The sequence below is a fragment of the Vulpes lagopus genome, chromosome 2 (assembly GCF_018345385.1).
Source record: "Vulpes lagopus strain Blue_001 chromosome 2, ASM1834538v1, whole genome shotgun sequence".
In the NCBI taxonomy this organism is placed as follows: Eukaryota; Metazoa; Chordata; class Mammalia; order Carnivora; family Canidae; genus Vulpes; species Vulpes lagopus.
In genome coordinates, this window is record NC_054825.1 from 114954842 (window position 1) to 114971664 (window position 16823).

Genomic DNA, 16823 nt, shown 5'->3' on the forward strand with positions numbered 1-16823 from the left:
ACTGCAAGGGCTTTGAGATGTCCTGGGGTGAAGAAAAAGGTGAGATTCTGTAAACTTGTTTATCTTGCAAATCCTTTTTTGGAGATGAGGGCTTGAATTTTCAGTCTCCCAAACACTCAAAAGTGCACAGTGCCCACTTTGGGGGATGCTTACCCAGCAGTTAGTGGGTCCTAGGTACAGACTGGGGGCTAGGGGCATTCTAGTTAGAGTTTCTGGCTACTTCCAGCTCTTAACACTGCCTCATTTGTCCGTACCATGCCCGGTTGTGGTTGGGCTTTTTAAAGATGAGGAAAAAGGATACACAGAAAATGGGTAATTTCTTATGATCATAGAGCCAGCGAGTGAGGGAATTTGGACAGAGGCAGCTAATCCAAAGCAATATTCTGGAGACTTTAATATGTATAATAGTTTTATTATTTTATTTATTTTTTCGTATAGTAGTTTTAAATAAAAATATGGCAGTTAAAATATTTTGAATTCTTACTCTATGCTAGTCTCTATGCTCAATACTTTACTAGCATTATCTCAATGCTCATGATAACCCTAGAAGTCAGACATTGCCATTGTCTCTATATTACAGATGATGAATTGTAGCTGGGAGAGAGGTAAAGGAACTCTCCTGAGGCCACACAGCCAGTCCTGGGCAGGAACCCCATGTCACCATTGTGCTGTCACTTCCCAAGTGTATGGAAATAATTTATAAAATTAGAAAAGCACTAGGTGTGCAAACCCTCTTCCCTCACCCCTATGCCCCTGTCAGTGATCTTTAATTTTCCCTTAGGAGTCACAGGACTGGAGAGTGACCAAGAACCATGGAGTTCTCACTGTTTTTTACTTACAGCACATTAAAGGGTAGCATTAAATTAGGCTCCAAGATTTTTTTTCCCATTAGGTATAAATGATGCTTCTTGTGTGAACATTATAATTTTTGATGTCTTGGTGCCCTGATGGAAACATTCTCACATTAGGCAAGGAGTCTTGGATGGGACCTCTTGAAATGACTTGTTTCATTTCCACGCATTCAAATGGATTTATTTTAAGTGATTCTTTCAGCTGATAGGAAACGCTGTGTAGAGAATTTACATGGAGAGACTTTTGACCATAATAAGTACCTTGTGTTTCCTTTTATTTTACTGCCAAATATCTTTCATCTGCTGAGGCAAAAGTATCCTCTTCATTAGATCGTTAGTCATATCGTTAGCATCTATTTTTATATGTGGTGACAATCAGATTCAAAGAGCTTCTACTACAGTTTTGCAGAACTTGGTCATGTGCTTCGTGCTTCGAGTCTATAGTTGTAACTTCTTTCAGCATAATACCCATTTTCTTTTCGAGAAAATGAAAGATTTTGAATAATTGAAGTTTTATCATCATAACTCTGTCTTACTAGTTTTGTTCTCATGGAACCACTAGTCCCTGCTATCCTGGTTCTTTCATTCCTTGTCAGGCAACAGCGTGAAGAAGTTAAGCTCAGGTGGAGAAGAGCAAAGTTTATGGGAGAGTTATGATGGACAGTGAAATTAGTAATACCTTGGGAAATCTGCTCACACTGCCATCAGACAAAGAACTCTGTAATAATTGCAAGCTCCTCTTTGTGGTTGAGAAGATTGTAGTCATCAAGAGCTCACTTGATCCTAGACATGGGAAGAAATTTTCTCACACCCACATGTGGATGATGATATATGCATTGAGACCTGTTGTAACTTGAATATTAGAAGAGCAAGGATCCAACTGTAATGAAATCATGTTTCTGGAAATGGTTTCACTCTTGTGGTATTTCAGAGCACTCTTTCTCAGGTTACAGGTTGTGACCCATCAGTAAGCAATAAAATCAATTCGGTTGACACAACCAGCATGCTTTCAATTAAAAAAGTGAAACAGAATAGGAAGTATCTCCGTGTGTTACATATGATAGAAAGAATCGTAACATTAAACTTTTCTCTGTTTCTGCATATGTGTATGCATGTGTGCTTAGATTGTAATGCAAAATCTATGTTCTATTGTTTATTTTTTTTTAAGATTTTATTTATTTATTCATGAGAAACAGAGAGGTAGAGTCATAGGCAGAGAGAGAAGCAGGCTCCATGCAGGGAGCCCGACGCGGGACTCAATCCTGGGTCTCCAGGTTTATGCCCTGGGCCGAAGGCAGCGCTAAACCACTGAGCTATCCAGGCTGCCTCAAAATCTATGTTCTAATCATGGGTCATGATTTTTAAAAAGGTTTGAAGTCTGTTGTTTTAGTGTATGGATTAGTTAATAATTAATCTTAAAGGAATTTTTGCCCTATTTATTTCATGTCATCCAAACAATTTTCCACAAGTGCAGTTCAGTTGAAAGTGCTTATGAAGCCTAAATCATACTTTGTAGTATTCCAGAACTTAGTTCATACCAGGTATATCTCAATTTCACTTTTCGGTTAGTGGAACATGATTTCTTATCAAAGGGAAATAGTCTTTTAAGGAAGTTATTGTTTTCCTTTCTTAGTGGGTGGAATTAGAGTAGACTAAATAAACAGTTGATGTGTGGAGACAAGCATCTAGGATTTGTTTTAAGCTTGTTTAGGAAATACCTTGTATATCCATACTTCTGGAACAGCTGACATTAAAAGCACAGAAACATATGCTTTCAAGGCATTTGGAGAACAGATATTGAGCCCATACCTCTGTTTTGAACCTGGCACTTTACTCTCAGGAATTACCTGTTAACGTACTCCTCTCCTCTTGCCTGTGAGCTTCTTAGTATCAGGTAGTTCCCACCTGTTTAATGAGTGAGCTTATTTGTTGTTGTTGTTTTAAGATTTTATCTATTTATTCATGAGAGACACAGAGAGGCAGAGACACAGGCAGAGGGAGAAGCAGGCTCCCTGAGGGGAGCCTGATGTGGGACTCTATCCCAAGAACCCAGGACCACTCCCTGAGCTGAAGGCAGATGCTCAACCACTGAGCCCCCAGGCGCTCACATTGGGTGAGTTTTAAATGACAGTTTGGGAGTATTGATTTAAAACGACTTCTTCCAGTCTGTATACCTTAAGGCTAAGACTTCAGGCTCAAGTAGCCTATGTTACAGATAATATTAGGTAAATTTGGTATTTTTAATTATTTTATTTTTCTGATTTATACATAATATTTTCATATTGTAAGAGTTTAGAAAACAAATGTGTAAATACAATGTAAATCACTTGTTTTTTTTTGTTTTTGTTTTTTTTTTTTTAAATTGGTAAGATGTCGTATTTTTCTCTACTTGCATGCAACCCTTGGTTTTCTAAATGCCTATTTCTCATACTTTGCCCGTCAGCTCATTTTATTTTTTTTTAATTTATTTATGATAGTCACAGAGAGAGAGAGAGAGAGAGGCAGAGACACAGGCAGAGGGAGAAGCAGGCTCCATGCTCCGGGAGCCTGATATGGGATTCTATCCCGGGTCTCCAGGATCACGCCCTGGGCCAAAGGCAGGCGCCAAACCGCTGCGCCACCCAGGGATCCCTGTAAATCACTTGTAATCCTCCATCATAGCACTTTACACATTTCCTTTATATCTATATGGGCACACCATTTTCTGTGTTTAAATTAAGTAGAACTCCAAAACATGACTTTAACTTTTCCTTGGTATCACATTGCTTAGAGATATCATAGTTTGACCAACCTTTTCTAATTTAGATTGTTGCCAAATGTTCAGAGTTAAAATACTTAAATTTTGTGTAGAGATCACTCGGGGAGCTATAAAATACTGAGTACTTACAGCTTTTTCCAAAATCCAAACTTTATCCAGTTTTGTTTTTGTAAGATGTTTTGAGAAGGGGTTTGGTCAGTCTCACAAACCAGCTCTGGCTTGAAGCAAACCCCAGGCTTCAAGCCCATCATGGAGTGACCACCCTTCACATATTCTGAAAAGGAAAGGAACTTTCAGCCTAAGGAGAGAGGAAATGATGAATGGTTCAGTGCATGTGCTTTGGCACTTTGGCAATTAAATTATAGTTCAAAGGAAGAAAAAGATAAACATTGCACAGTAGTCACTTTTGAAGAGTAGACAAGTTCCCTGTGGCCAAGCTTCCTCCCTTATTTCCACGCCCCATCCCCTCACGTTAGAGAGGTGGCAAGTGAATCTAGCTGTCTTGCCCCACACCGTTGCATCACTGTGGCTCACTGCCCATCAGGCCTCCCAACATCATGTGGAGCTTAATCCTCCAAACCAAGGTTGTATTTTTTTCCTTAAAGACTGACCTTCATTTCTTTTTGTTATAGTTTTTGTAAAAAGCTGTATACCCTAATTGTCCAGCTACAGCAACCATCAACCTCTCCCCATATCTTTTTTCTTATCCTCCATCCTCCCTTTTTTTTACTCTCATATTTTAAGGCAAATCTCAGACCTCATGTCATCATGTCATTTCAACCCAGATATGTCCGGAGGCCTCCATAAAAAAAAAGACATTTCTTACATAACCTCAATACCATTATCACACCTAATAAAATGAATAACACCTTCCTGATATATATACCTGATAAACCATTTAAAGAAGATAATACTCCCCTTATCTTCTTTAAATGGTTTTGTAAGGTTGGTTTTTCAAATCAGGATTCAAACAAGATTCATTTGGTTGTCATTTGTTTCCTTTAATCTGAAATACATACTTCCTCTTAGGCTTCTTCATATACTTCATTGTTGAAGAAACTTGGTCGGTTGCACCTAGAATGTCCCTGCCTAGGTTGGGCTACTGGTGTCCTTGTGGTGTCAATAAACTTGTGCATTTCCTACAGCCTGAAAGTTAGGCCTAAAGACTTGATGAGAGTTGGCGTCGATTATTGATTCATGGTTTGCTTTTTGTCCAGCGTGTTCACAGGTATTGGTGCACAGAGCACATTTTATCCTACCTGGAGACACATAGTATCTGATTACCTTACTTGTGGTCATGCCAGGATCCATCAGTGAGTTTAGAAGGAAATGCCCCAGGCCATTTCAGAGTTCTTCTTCAACCTTCTACCAGTCATTTTCCATCTGCTATGACCATTGTAGGAGTCAGTTACCTCCCATTAGGGACCTGTTTGTTTGATTAGGAGAATATGTCATGAAATTATCCACAGGGAGGTAGGTCTGAGAGGGCAGCAGTACAGATGTTTTTTTAAGATCAAACACAAGTACTTGTTACAACATCAAATATAGAAGAGAGACAAAAATTTTTTTTAAATCCTAGAACCATTGCTAAGTCCCCACCATCAGTGAGGTAGTTTTTTTTTTGTTGTTGTTGTTGTTTGTTTGTTTTAATCAGTGAGGTAGTTTTAAGGAAAGTCGATATACATTGTGTTTTCTCATCTGTAAACTGGAGCATGTATAAGAGGCCCCCTCAGACATAGCACCCCATGCTCCCCTAGGCACATATGAAAAATATGGGTAATGAATTTGGTACAGAGAGATTTTTAGAAATCAAAGTAGCCCCCTTTATTGATTGTCATCCCCTATATATCTTTCCAGTGCAAATTTGTATAATATTTTATTTAAGGATAGTTTCATCAGTTTATACAGAATAACAGAATCCAAGTAGTACAGAAAAGAATAAAAACAGAAGATGAAAGCCTCCTCATTTTCACCCCGTCAGCCAAACTTAACCAGATCGACAGATGTTTCTAAACTTTTTCTGAGATAACTATGGATTGTGTACAATTACAAGAAACCATGTAGAGAAATGTAGTGTACCCTTTACCTGGTTATCTTGCCAATCACAACCAGGAAATTGGCATCGATACGCAAGAAATGGAACAGGAACTGATTTTTAAATAACTTTTGTCATCGTTCTTGTCAGTGATTCCTCACCAGAGTTAGGTGAGGAGAGTAAGCTACCTGAGTGTTAGGATGTGGTCATTGCCTCCCTACTGTCGATCATTAGCACACATCTGCTTTTTTTTTTTTCCCACACATCTTTATACATTCCAGATACATGGTGAGTATTTTCTCCTAGTTCTCCATTCTCCCCTGTGGCATAATTGTGGTCCTTTCCCCCCCAAGCTTTACTGAGCTACAGTTGACATAGGATGTTGTATTAGGTTAAGTCTACAATGTGTAGATCTGATATGCTTACGTATTGCAAAATTAGCACCTCTGTAATGTTAGTTAACCTCTCCATCGTCTCACATAATCACCATTTCTTTTCTGTGGTGAGAACATTTAAGATCTACTCTCTTAGCAACTTTCAAGTATCTATGACAGTATTATTATTATATCCAGTTTTTTGAGTTCATCAAGACTGTGGGAGGACAAGAGGGTAGAAATTCCCGACGTAGTTAATACCACAGAATAAGTGTATTATATTAGTGCTTGCCACAGAAAAGTCCATGAATAGTCTCCTTCCATAGGCAGGGGTGAAATTACAAACTTCTGATGACAGATGGCATTTTAATAAATCAGGATTCCGCAGTTCCTTTCAGGGTTTTTTTTTTTTTTTTTTTGGCAGAACAAAGACTCCTAGAGTATCATTCTGATAGTTAATGCAAAAGAGAAGTTTCTCTAAGGAGGCACAGATCCCCCAGGCAAAGTGATGATGGGAGTGTTGAAGACAAATCTGCTCACCGCCTGCCTGAAATTAGTTTCCTCTTGGGCTTTAGAGTAAAAGTGATTGGAAAGAAGTATAATTACAGGGTTGAATAAACGGGACACCCTGGGATTTTCCTTTGTCATGATCTGTCACTTAAATATAGTCGAGAAAAAATAAATAAATATAGTCGAGAATATGATGATCATATAAAAGTTGATTCACATATAATTACACCTCATTCCATATTTCACTGTGCTTTCCAGGAAGTTCACTTTCTCTTTTCTTATGAAAGCAGAGAATTTCACAGTAACAAGAAAAGAAGTGTTTAAATGTTTGACCAGGTGATATCTTGGTGCCTTAAGGAGGGTTGTGTGCATATTTGTGTGCATGATCGTTTGTACACGAGGTACCCTACTGGTGCCCCGTCAGCATGCTTGGCGTCATTGCCTCCCGAGGTGGGGACATGTCCCAGGAGTGAGCGGTGAGCATCTGATGGGGGCCTGAGCATTTTTCTCCTCTAAAGGGGCACCTACTGTGTCACTAGCTGATGAGAATGCCTGCTGGCATCCTTGCTATATCTTCCAGTTTTCAAGAGAAACTGTAAATTGGATTTTTAAATTAAACCCTTTACAAGCAGCAAATAATTAAAATTTTAAATCAAAGCCCTGCGCACTATGTGCTTCTGTTCCACATGCTTCACTCCAGTATAATTTTCAATAATTTTGTACTCACTGCGCAAGAGGTCACCAAGTATAGCTGTCATCTCAACCTTAACTAGCCTTATGACCTTTGCCCCTGAACCTGCTCTCTCTTTGGGCTTTTCATCCCGTCTATGATAGCCTTAGTGCTCCAGTCATTTCTGGACTCAGAATTTCAGTGGGTTTTTTTTTCTTTTCCTGTCTCCCCCATTAAACCAAAATCCAAGTCTGTTGATTTTTTTTTTTTTTTTAGATTTTATTTAAGTACAAGTTAGCTAACATATAGTGTATTATTAGTTTCAAGGGTAGAATTTAGTGACTCATCAGTGGCATATAACCACTGATGTGGTCATTACATCAGGTGCCCTCCTTAATGCCCATCCCCCAGGAACCCTATCCCCTTGCCCCCTCCCCTCTAGCAACCCTCACTTTGTTTCCTAGAGGTAAGAGTCTGTTATGATTTGTCTCCCTTTCTGTTTTTATCTTATTCTATTTCTCCTTCCCTTCCGCTGTGTTCATCTGTTTTGTTTCTTAAATTCCACAGATGAGTGAAATTATATGGTACTTGACTTTGACTGACTTGTTTCACTCAGCATAATACCTTCTGGTTCCATTCATGCTGTTGCAAAATGGCAAGGTTTCATTTTTTTGATAACTGAGTCATAGTCCAGTGTGTGTGTGTGTGTGTGTGTGTGTGTGTGTGTGTGTAGCACATCTTCTTTATCCATTCTTCAGTTGGTGGACATCTGGGCTCCTTCAATATTTTGGCTATTGTAGACATTGCTGCTATAAACAGTGGGGTGCAGGTGCCTTCAAATCACTATTTGTATTCTTTGGTTAAATACCTAAGTAGTGCAATTGCTGGGTCATGGGGTAGTTCTGTGCTTTGTTTTTGTTTTTTAAGATCTATTTATTTATCCAAGAGAGTGGGGTGGGGGGAGGGGAGTGCAAGTAGGGGGAGGAGCAGAGAGAGAGAGAGAATCCTAAGCAGGCTCCACACCCAGGGTGGAGCTCAACTCAGGGCTCAGTCTCAGGACTCCCAAGATCATGACCTGAGCCAAAATGAAGAGTCAGATGCTTAACTGACTGAGCCACCCAGGTACCCCAGGGTAGTTCTATTTTTAACTTTTTGAGGACCTTCCATACTGTTTTCCAGAGTGGCTGCACCAGTTTGCGTTCTCACCAACAGCGTAAGAGGGCTCCCCTTTCTCTTCATCCCCACCAACGGCTGTTGTTTCCTGAGCTGTTGGTTTCTTTTATTGTTGTGAATTTCTCTGTTTTTACTTTCCTTTCCCTTTCTAGCTGCCCCATTCCTCACCCTTGTACTGCTCTTATCTGGATTCTCCCTACATTCTAGGTCCTGTAGCATTGCCCAACTGGGTTGATCATCTTTTTAAAAAATACTTCTTTCATCATCTCCCTTCTCAAAAACTTCTATGGGTCACTATGGTCTAACATATAAATTCCAAAGCTGCTTCTCCCTAGACGTGCAGGTGTCACAGTAGTTTTATCTTAGTGTCCATCTACATTTTTGCTGTATTCTGTAACCCATCACTTGGTAAAGTTAACTCTATCCCCTATCCGTCCACCTGGCCGTAGCTGCTGGGAATCTTGTGGCAGTTTCTGGATTATAGGTGGATTCCTCTCCTTAGACTTGTCTGCTGAGATGGGGTAGCTTCTGGAGTTCTGTGCCCACCCCATCCATCCCTCACAATTTTATTTTATGTATTATTATTTTGTCTTATTTTACCTAGCTTCCATTATCATTTGGGCTGTAAGCCTCAGGGTCAGAAAAGAGTGGGATAAAGGAAAGCCCCAGGCCAATCCTCCTCTAACTCAGGAAGAGGCTGGAGGAGGAAGAAGGCTGCCCTGGGCTTCAGACTCTATGCCCAAGTTGGGGCTTCTCTGGGGGAGACTTTGGGATGCAGAGGCCTTGTTTTATTATTCAGAGAATTCCTTCTTCAACCAATTTCTGCTTTCTCTCCCTCTAGTTGGGGGCAGAAATACTCGCTTTAATGTGAAGCAATACTAGCCACAGGAATTTGGCAACTTGAATGCCAACTTCAATGCGCTGTGTGCTCAATTGCCTTGCGGCCCACCCAGCTGTGCATGACATTAAGATATTTGAGTGAGTGACTTAGTCACTTTAATCTATTGGAGCAACGTGTTGGTCAAAAAATCTTAAGAAAATTTCTTATTTTAGTGAAGTGGTGATAATTCACTGAAATACAGTCTTTCCTGCCTTTCTCAGCACTTTAAGCTCCTATATGGCACACAGCACCCGGTATTATAGTTAGCTGAACATGTGACTGTCTCCTGTTTCACTCTGAGCTCTGTGAAGACACCACTGCTGCTTTTTTGTGTCTCCAGCAGTACCACCAGGTCTGGTATGTGCCAAGCACTCAAGGCACTGGATCCTCGACATTCTCTTAATGACACATTCTGGGTCTCTCAGGAACCTTCAGATCCACGACTATCATTCACTGCGATGTGAATGTCGAACAGCTGGAAGCCTGCAGCTGTATGACAGGTTCTCATTCTCCTCTCGTTCTTTTGTTTAACAAAGTGACCCTCTGAAATAAGTACGATTATTTTCTCCACCATGCAAGATTATTGCACGGCATTGGCTTGCTAAAACCACAAATGGCAAAGTTGTGAATGCCAAGGGCCCACTGTGCATTTCCATGGGTAGAAAAAAGAGATGATTAGAAAAGTAGTATGATTAAGCAATGTGTTTGCTAAGGGCTTTCCATTTTAATATATGAAACATTTTGGTCAAAAATATTCAGATTAAACTGGGAATCAAGGGCCACCTGTGGGTGGCTCAGTCCTCTAAGCGTCTGCCCTCGGCTCAGGTTATGATCTCAGGGTCATGGGTTTGAGCCTCACGTGGGGCTCTCTGTCCAGTTTTTTTTTTTATTAAATAATTTGTTTATTGTACTGAATTTATAAAGAAAACAGACAATGTACCCAGTAGAAAGAATAAAAATGCATTTGGGGTTGTAACTGACAGCAATAGAAATCCTTTAGTGAGATATGGCGATTTGACAGTATTATGATTAAGTTCAATAAAGGTAAATGGGGTACTTGGAAGATCAAATTCTATAGCTGCCTCTTTCTACGGCTTCTAATTCATCTCGCTCCTTAAATGATAGGGGGAAAGCCCTTATTTGGTGGGAAAACATTCCCAGAAAGAAGTTATAGGTTCTCTCTTATTAAAATTTCTTCTCACATCAGTTGTTAAAATGGGGCCTTCTTTGGGGAACCTGCTTCTCCCTCTCCCTCTGCTGCTGGCCCTGCTTGTGCTGTCTCTCTCTCTCTCTCTCTCTCTCTCTCTGTCAAATAAATAAAATCTTTAAAAAAATAATAAATATACTGGGGCACAAGATAAAATTACCTGAAATAAAAAAAATTAACCTTCTTTTCTTTCTTTCTTTCTTTCTTTCTTTCTTTCTTTCTTTCTTTCTTTCTTTCTTTCTCTTTCTTTCTTTCTCTCTTTCTTTTTCTTTCTCTTTCTTTTTCTTCTTCTCTTCTTCTTCTTTTCTTCTTCTTCTTTCTTCTTTCTTCTTTCTTCTTTCTTTTCTCTTTCGCTTTTCCCTCTGCAAAGAAGGAATAAAATACCTGACTTGGAGATTACACTAGACTCTCTCAATCCTCAGTAAGAATTAATTTCATTTCTTTAATTCTCTCTCTCTCTCTCTCTCTTTTTTTTAACCAGGTGATGGCTGTGGGCACATAGTGACCTATCAGGACAGTGGCACCATGACGTCTAAGAATTATCCAGGGACTTACCCCAATCACACGGTTTGTGAAAAGACTCTCCGAGTACCAAAAGGAAAGAAACTGATTCTGAGGTTAGGGGATTTGGATATTGAATCCCAGACCTGTGCTTCTGACTACCTTCTCTTCACCAGCAATTCCGATCAGTATGGTAAGAAAAGAGATCTAGGTTTCTGTGAGCATGAAATAATTTGAAACTTGGGAGGGAGGGCAAGTTGTGTGTTGATTAGTATGGTAGCCTGGGAAGATTAGAAGAGAAGCTTGCTTTTTGTAAACTCTTAGGGTAGCTCTCATGGATACACTTGCTTCATAAGCTGCAACAAAGACATCTAAGGAGATTTAGTGTTAGCCTTGTGTATGTCCCAGGAGCTTTGTTTGGGTTTGGGCAGAGAATTGGAGATGTATGGCATTTGGCTACAACATCTACAAGTCATTCACTCATGTGACAAATATTTATTGAACAGTGATCGTGTATTCAGGAACTCTGTGGGATGCAGCAGTGAAAAAACAGAGTTATTCCATCTTGGAGCTTGCACCCATAGGGAGGGGAGATGGAAAATCAAATGAATCTATAATATGAGAGGTAGTGAGAAAGAAAAATAAGAAAAATAAGGCATCCTAAGGCTGTACAGAGCCTGGTTTTGAATGGGTTTGTACTACTTCAAATGGGCTGGTCAGGAAAACTTCCCCAGTACGGGCACATTTGAGCAGAGATCCGAATGACTTGAGGGAATGGACTGTGTATACAGTGTCTGAGGTCAGAGTTTTCTGGGTTAAGGGAGCAGCAAATGCAGAGGACAGTTTCCAAAATAATCTTTTGAAATCAAGCTTTTGTGTGCTCTGGGGTGTACAGTTAGCACACTGGAGTCTGAAGTCACCGTGACAGTGACCCTGCGTTCCCAAGTCCAAGAAGACAGCTTGAGTTTAGACAATTCAAAAATAAAGAAAATCTTATATACAGGTTCTTTGAGGTTAGAGGTTTTCTGAAATTCTCTCTGTGTACAATTCCAGATATGATACAGGTTTTGTCTACTAGCTCTACAGGCAATTTCTCAAACACACACAACTTTCAATGCTGTCTTTACCTTCTCCCCTGCTGCCTCCTCCCAGTATGGAGGCCCAGACTAGCCAGCAGACCATTCAGGGGTCTGTGCTTATCTAGCCCCTGGGAAGAAAAAAGAAATCTAAGATTTTTTTTTTTTTTTTTTTTTGAAATCTAAGATTTTTGTACCCTGGGAATATTATGTCTATTTTAATGATAGCTGAATTGCTTTGACAGCATATAGTTGATTTCAGATCATCCTTTGCAGCTCTTGAACTCCAGTTTGATTCAGATGGAAAGAATGAGGGGCACCTGGTGGCTCAGTTGGTGAAGCATCTGACTTCAGCTCAGGTCATGATCTTGGGGTCCGGGGATCAGCCCCTAGTGGGGCTCTGGGCTCAGTAGGGAGTGTGCTTCTCCCTCTGCCTCTGGCCCTCCCCACTCATGCGTGCTCGCGCTGTCTCTCAAATAAATAAATAAAATCTTTACTTAAAACAAACAAACAAAAAATGGGAAAGATGGGAATTCAAGGAATGCTTAAGGCCCCTGAGGATGCTTACTGGTGACCACATGTGTGTTAATTTGTGGAAGCACTCTTCAGGGAATCCCTCACCAGCCAGGAAATGTCAGTCACATTCAGAGGAGAGGATTGAGTGTCAGGGCCTGCCTGTAGGACGGGAGGCAAAACACTGCGAGGCCAGAAATGGCTTTCCCACACTGGTGTCTCCTGGGGAACGTCTACTTTCCTGGAAGATGAGCAGTTAATTCCACCTGCCAACAGAGCAGCAGAGTAGTCCTCTCTCTTGCTTTCAGGCTGTCTCAAATCAGAAGCAAGGTGAGAAGAACTAAAAAGGGGAGGAAGTCATCCCAGAGCAGGATTGGAGAATGGGTGTGACTTTCCCACACTGTGAGTTTTCTTTATCATCTCTGATGTATATTCACGCATATACAGAAAAGAGGGAAAGCGTGGGATTAATTACATAGTGGGAGCTAGGTTCTGAGGTGATCCTGGTCGGCTTCAGGGCACTGACCTTTACATTTCTAGATTCCCGAACTGTCAAGACTTAGACCCTTTGCTAGGAACTGAGTCATGAAATACAAGTCACCTGTAGCGGTAAAGCCGAGTAAATTAATTTTTCTCTTTATATTTTTTCTACATACTAGTTAGGCTTATCTTTCAAAAACCAAATGTATGCTCATTGTAGAAATAAATATATTCAGTGTCTGTTTTATGCCAGGCACATGCTTGACCCTTACATAGACTTTCTGGAATCCTCACATCCACCTTGGAGGTGTTATTAACTCCTTTCTGCAAATAGGGAAACTAAAGCACAGTGAGTTGAGTTTTTTTGTTTTTGTTTTTGAGTAATATGCCAAAGATCACACAGCTAGTTAAGGGATGGAAGGAGGATTTATATCCATGTCTTTGTGGCTCTAAGACCTCTGTTTCCAGATGTCTGCTGCTCTGCTCCAGTCCCACCACTCAAAGAAAACCCCAACAAATTCTCAGCCCAATATTACATCATACAGCAATTTTGTTCAAAATGCAGATACAGTTAATATTTTTGGCTAGGGATATTCTTAAGATAAAATATTTAATGATGCTCAGACTTTTTCTTTTGTGACTACTTTAAAGATTTCCTGATCAGTCATGCTGAGACAAACCCAGCAGGCAAAGGTAAGAGAGATTAGCAATAAAAGAAATATCTGGTGAGAAAATTAGGATATTTTCATCCTGTAAGAATATTTTTTTAAAAATTAAATGCTTAGGGCTAGATATAGAAAGTGTATACATGCATATGCTCTGTATGCTATAAATACATGTTTTTGTCTTTTGTAGTTTTGCATAGCATTGTGAGAGGAGCCACTAATTCATATGCATGTACTTATAATATTTAATCCAGTGATTTGAATGTAGTAGATATACTTAGTGAATAAATGGTTTTTTAAAAAAGCGAATCAAGGGCAGCCCCGGGTGGCCCAGCGGTTTAGCGCCACCTTCAGCTCAGGGCGTGATCCTTGAGACCCTGGATGGAGTCCCATGTCAGGCTCCCTGCATGGAGCCTGCTTCTCCCTCTGCCTCTGCCTCTGCCTCTCTCTCTGTGTCTGTCATAAATAAATAAATAAAATATTGAAAAAAAAAAAGCAAATCAACAGGTTCAATGACCAGGAACCAGTTAACTAAAACATGTTACAGTTACTTAGCATATGAACCACCTATTTGTGTAAAAGACTATTGACATAGAAAGCTGCTTATGATACACAGTGTTAGGTAAAATATGAATATACACTAGTGTTATAACAATAGGAAAAAAAACCTTGAGTAAAATAAGACCACATAACTTTTTTTTTTTTAGATTTTATTTATTTATTCATGAGCGACACACAGAGAGAGGCAGACACATAGGCAGAGGGAGAAGCAGGCTCACTGTGGGGAGCCTGATGTGGGACTCAATCCCAGGATGCCAGGATCACGACCTGAGCCAAAGGCAGACACTCAACCACTGAGCCACCCAGGTGCCCCAAGACAACATAACTTTAGCAGAATCTTGAAGTGAGAATTTAGAAGGGTTACCCTACTGGTATTGTTATATCTTCTCTCTACTTTCTATTTTTCTTTAACAAACATATGTTAATATTTGTTAATAAGGAACAAATAGATTTCCTTTGACCCCCAAAACTGACTAGACCAATATTTTAAATAATAATTAAAATAGTCTCCTGGTCATTTTGAACCTCCCTAAGAAACGCAGGCATCTGCAAAGGAAGAGGGGGAGGAGGAAGAGGTAGAGGTAGAAGGGCTTTGGCATCCTGGGCTCAGGCTCAGGGTGGGTGTTTCTGTGGGCTGTTGCCCAGTTCCCTGGGAGAGTGGGAAGCCACTCTGCAGCCAGTGTAGCCACAAGACCTGGCATGCCTGTAGGGGGAGAGCCCTAGTGTTGGCACAGGGTCCCAGGATCCACAACACTTGTCTGGGTTGGCGGTGGTTGCGGAAAGTGCTCCCTGAAAGGCAGCAGTGGGGAATATATGTTCTGGAATACCTCTTTGAAATTCCCATCTATGATGGCTCTAACAATTACATGTGTGGCTGAAATAGCTGAATAGCTTTAGCTTATCCAACTCGATTTTTTTCATTAACCAATTAGTTATTAAAACCCATGCCAAGAGATTTTAAGACTCAGCGCTATCCGAATTTTGAATATGGAGTTAATGTTTTGAAAAAGAATAATGTTTTCTGGCACCAGTGTTTGTAAGCTCTGCCAAGAATGGAAGTACTTGGAATGTGATTGCGTTAACAATAGTGAATATGCTGAAGTTGTACACTTTTAATCATTGTGCAGTTCATTTTTAATGGTTCATCCCCATGCCGATTTTGTTTTCAATGTTTGGTTCATATACTTTGGGTGCTTTTAGAATCCACACTCATGATAGTAAAAGGCATTGTAAACAAGTGTAAGCCATGCCAGCTTTTACAGTAATCATGCAAAATACACACTTGATCTCATTGCTTTTAAAAGGCCTGATACAGACAAGGTGGGATTATTCTTCTTCTGTTTGTCAGGTATTATAATTATAGTAGATATTTCAGATTCAACATCAGTTGGAAGGATTACATGTGTATTTATTACTGAGTTAAGACACTGGCTCTTCCTTTGAAAATACCCTCGAAAACAGCCAGGAAGCAGCAAAGTTGACAAAGTAAAGTATATCAACCTTACTTTTGAAAATATGTTTTAAGGACAAAATATAATTTTTTTAAGGACAAAATGAATTTTTAAGGATATGCTTAAACACAAATCTTACTTTTATACTTACAAAACATTTTGGATCTAAAATATACATATATTGACTTTCAAGATCATGTGTGCCAATATCCTGGCCCCAAAAAATTTTTTTTCTTCAAGAAATATCATAGTTTGCTTCATAGAAATTGTTTTCATTATAACGGAGGGAGTTCTGGGATTTTGTTTGTTTAGGAGACAAAAGAAGCTGAGGCTACCCTCCAAAGAAACATTAATGTCCCTTTTCTGCTCTAAGATTCAAACGAGGGTCACAAGGCATTTTGTTGTCAGGACTCCTGAATCTGCTTTAATCTGGGAGAGTTCCTCAGCCTTATTTTATCTCTTACATAGTTTTGTATCTTTTTTTTTTTTAATTTTTATTTATTTATGATAGTCACACAGAGAGAGAGAGAGACAGAGGCACGGGCAGAGGGAGAAGCAGGCTCCATGCACCGGGAGCCCGACGTGGGATTCGATCCCGGGTCTCCAGGATCGCGCCCTGGGCCAAAGGCAGGCGCCAAACCGCTGCGCCACCCAGGGATCCCTCTTACATAGTTTTGAAGAGTTCCCAGCCATTTATTTTGTAGAATGTCTGTTGGTTTGGGTTGGTTTGATATTGCCTCATGATTAAATTCAGATTATGCATTTTTGGAAGATATAACATTATCCCTTTATAAAGTGATCTTTGAAAGGCTTGTTTGCAAAAATTTCCAGCATTAGAAATTGTGAGGTCATATGTCCCCCGAGGAATGCGAACTAAGTCCGCATTGTTTTCTTTGTTTCTCTTTTCACTGCTTTCTGTCAGGTGGACTCTTTTTTTGGCATTCAAAACTACATTCATTTAAGTTATTTCAAGTGTCTTCCCCAAACAGTTCTGCATTGTTCAAAGAGGTCAGTGTAATGTGAGGCTCTGAAAAAATGCAAATTTAAGGTGGCACCTTCTTTACAGAGGAAATTCATCTTCTATTTGGGTTCATAGGCCTTAGAGACTTGACTGAGGT

General features: G+C 40.0%; 1 protein-coding gene across 1 annotated transcript in view; it reads left to right on the top strand.

The window, feature by feature from the left end:
• The window catches only part of DCBLD1 (discoidin, CUB and LCCL domain containing 1), a 66663-nt gene that overhangs the window by 11778 nt on the left and 38062 nt on the right, over nucleotides 1-16823 (top strand). Inside the window, exon 2 of the mRNA XM_041732669.1 lies at nucleotides 10940-11152. Within this exon, the coding sequence (XP_041588603.1) occupies nucleotides 10940-11152 (213 nt within the window). The remainder of the gene's footprint in view (nucleotides 1-10939; nucleotides 11153-16823) is intronic.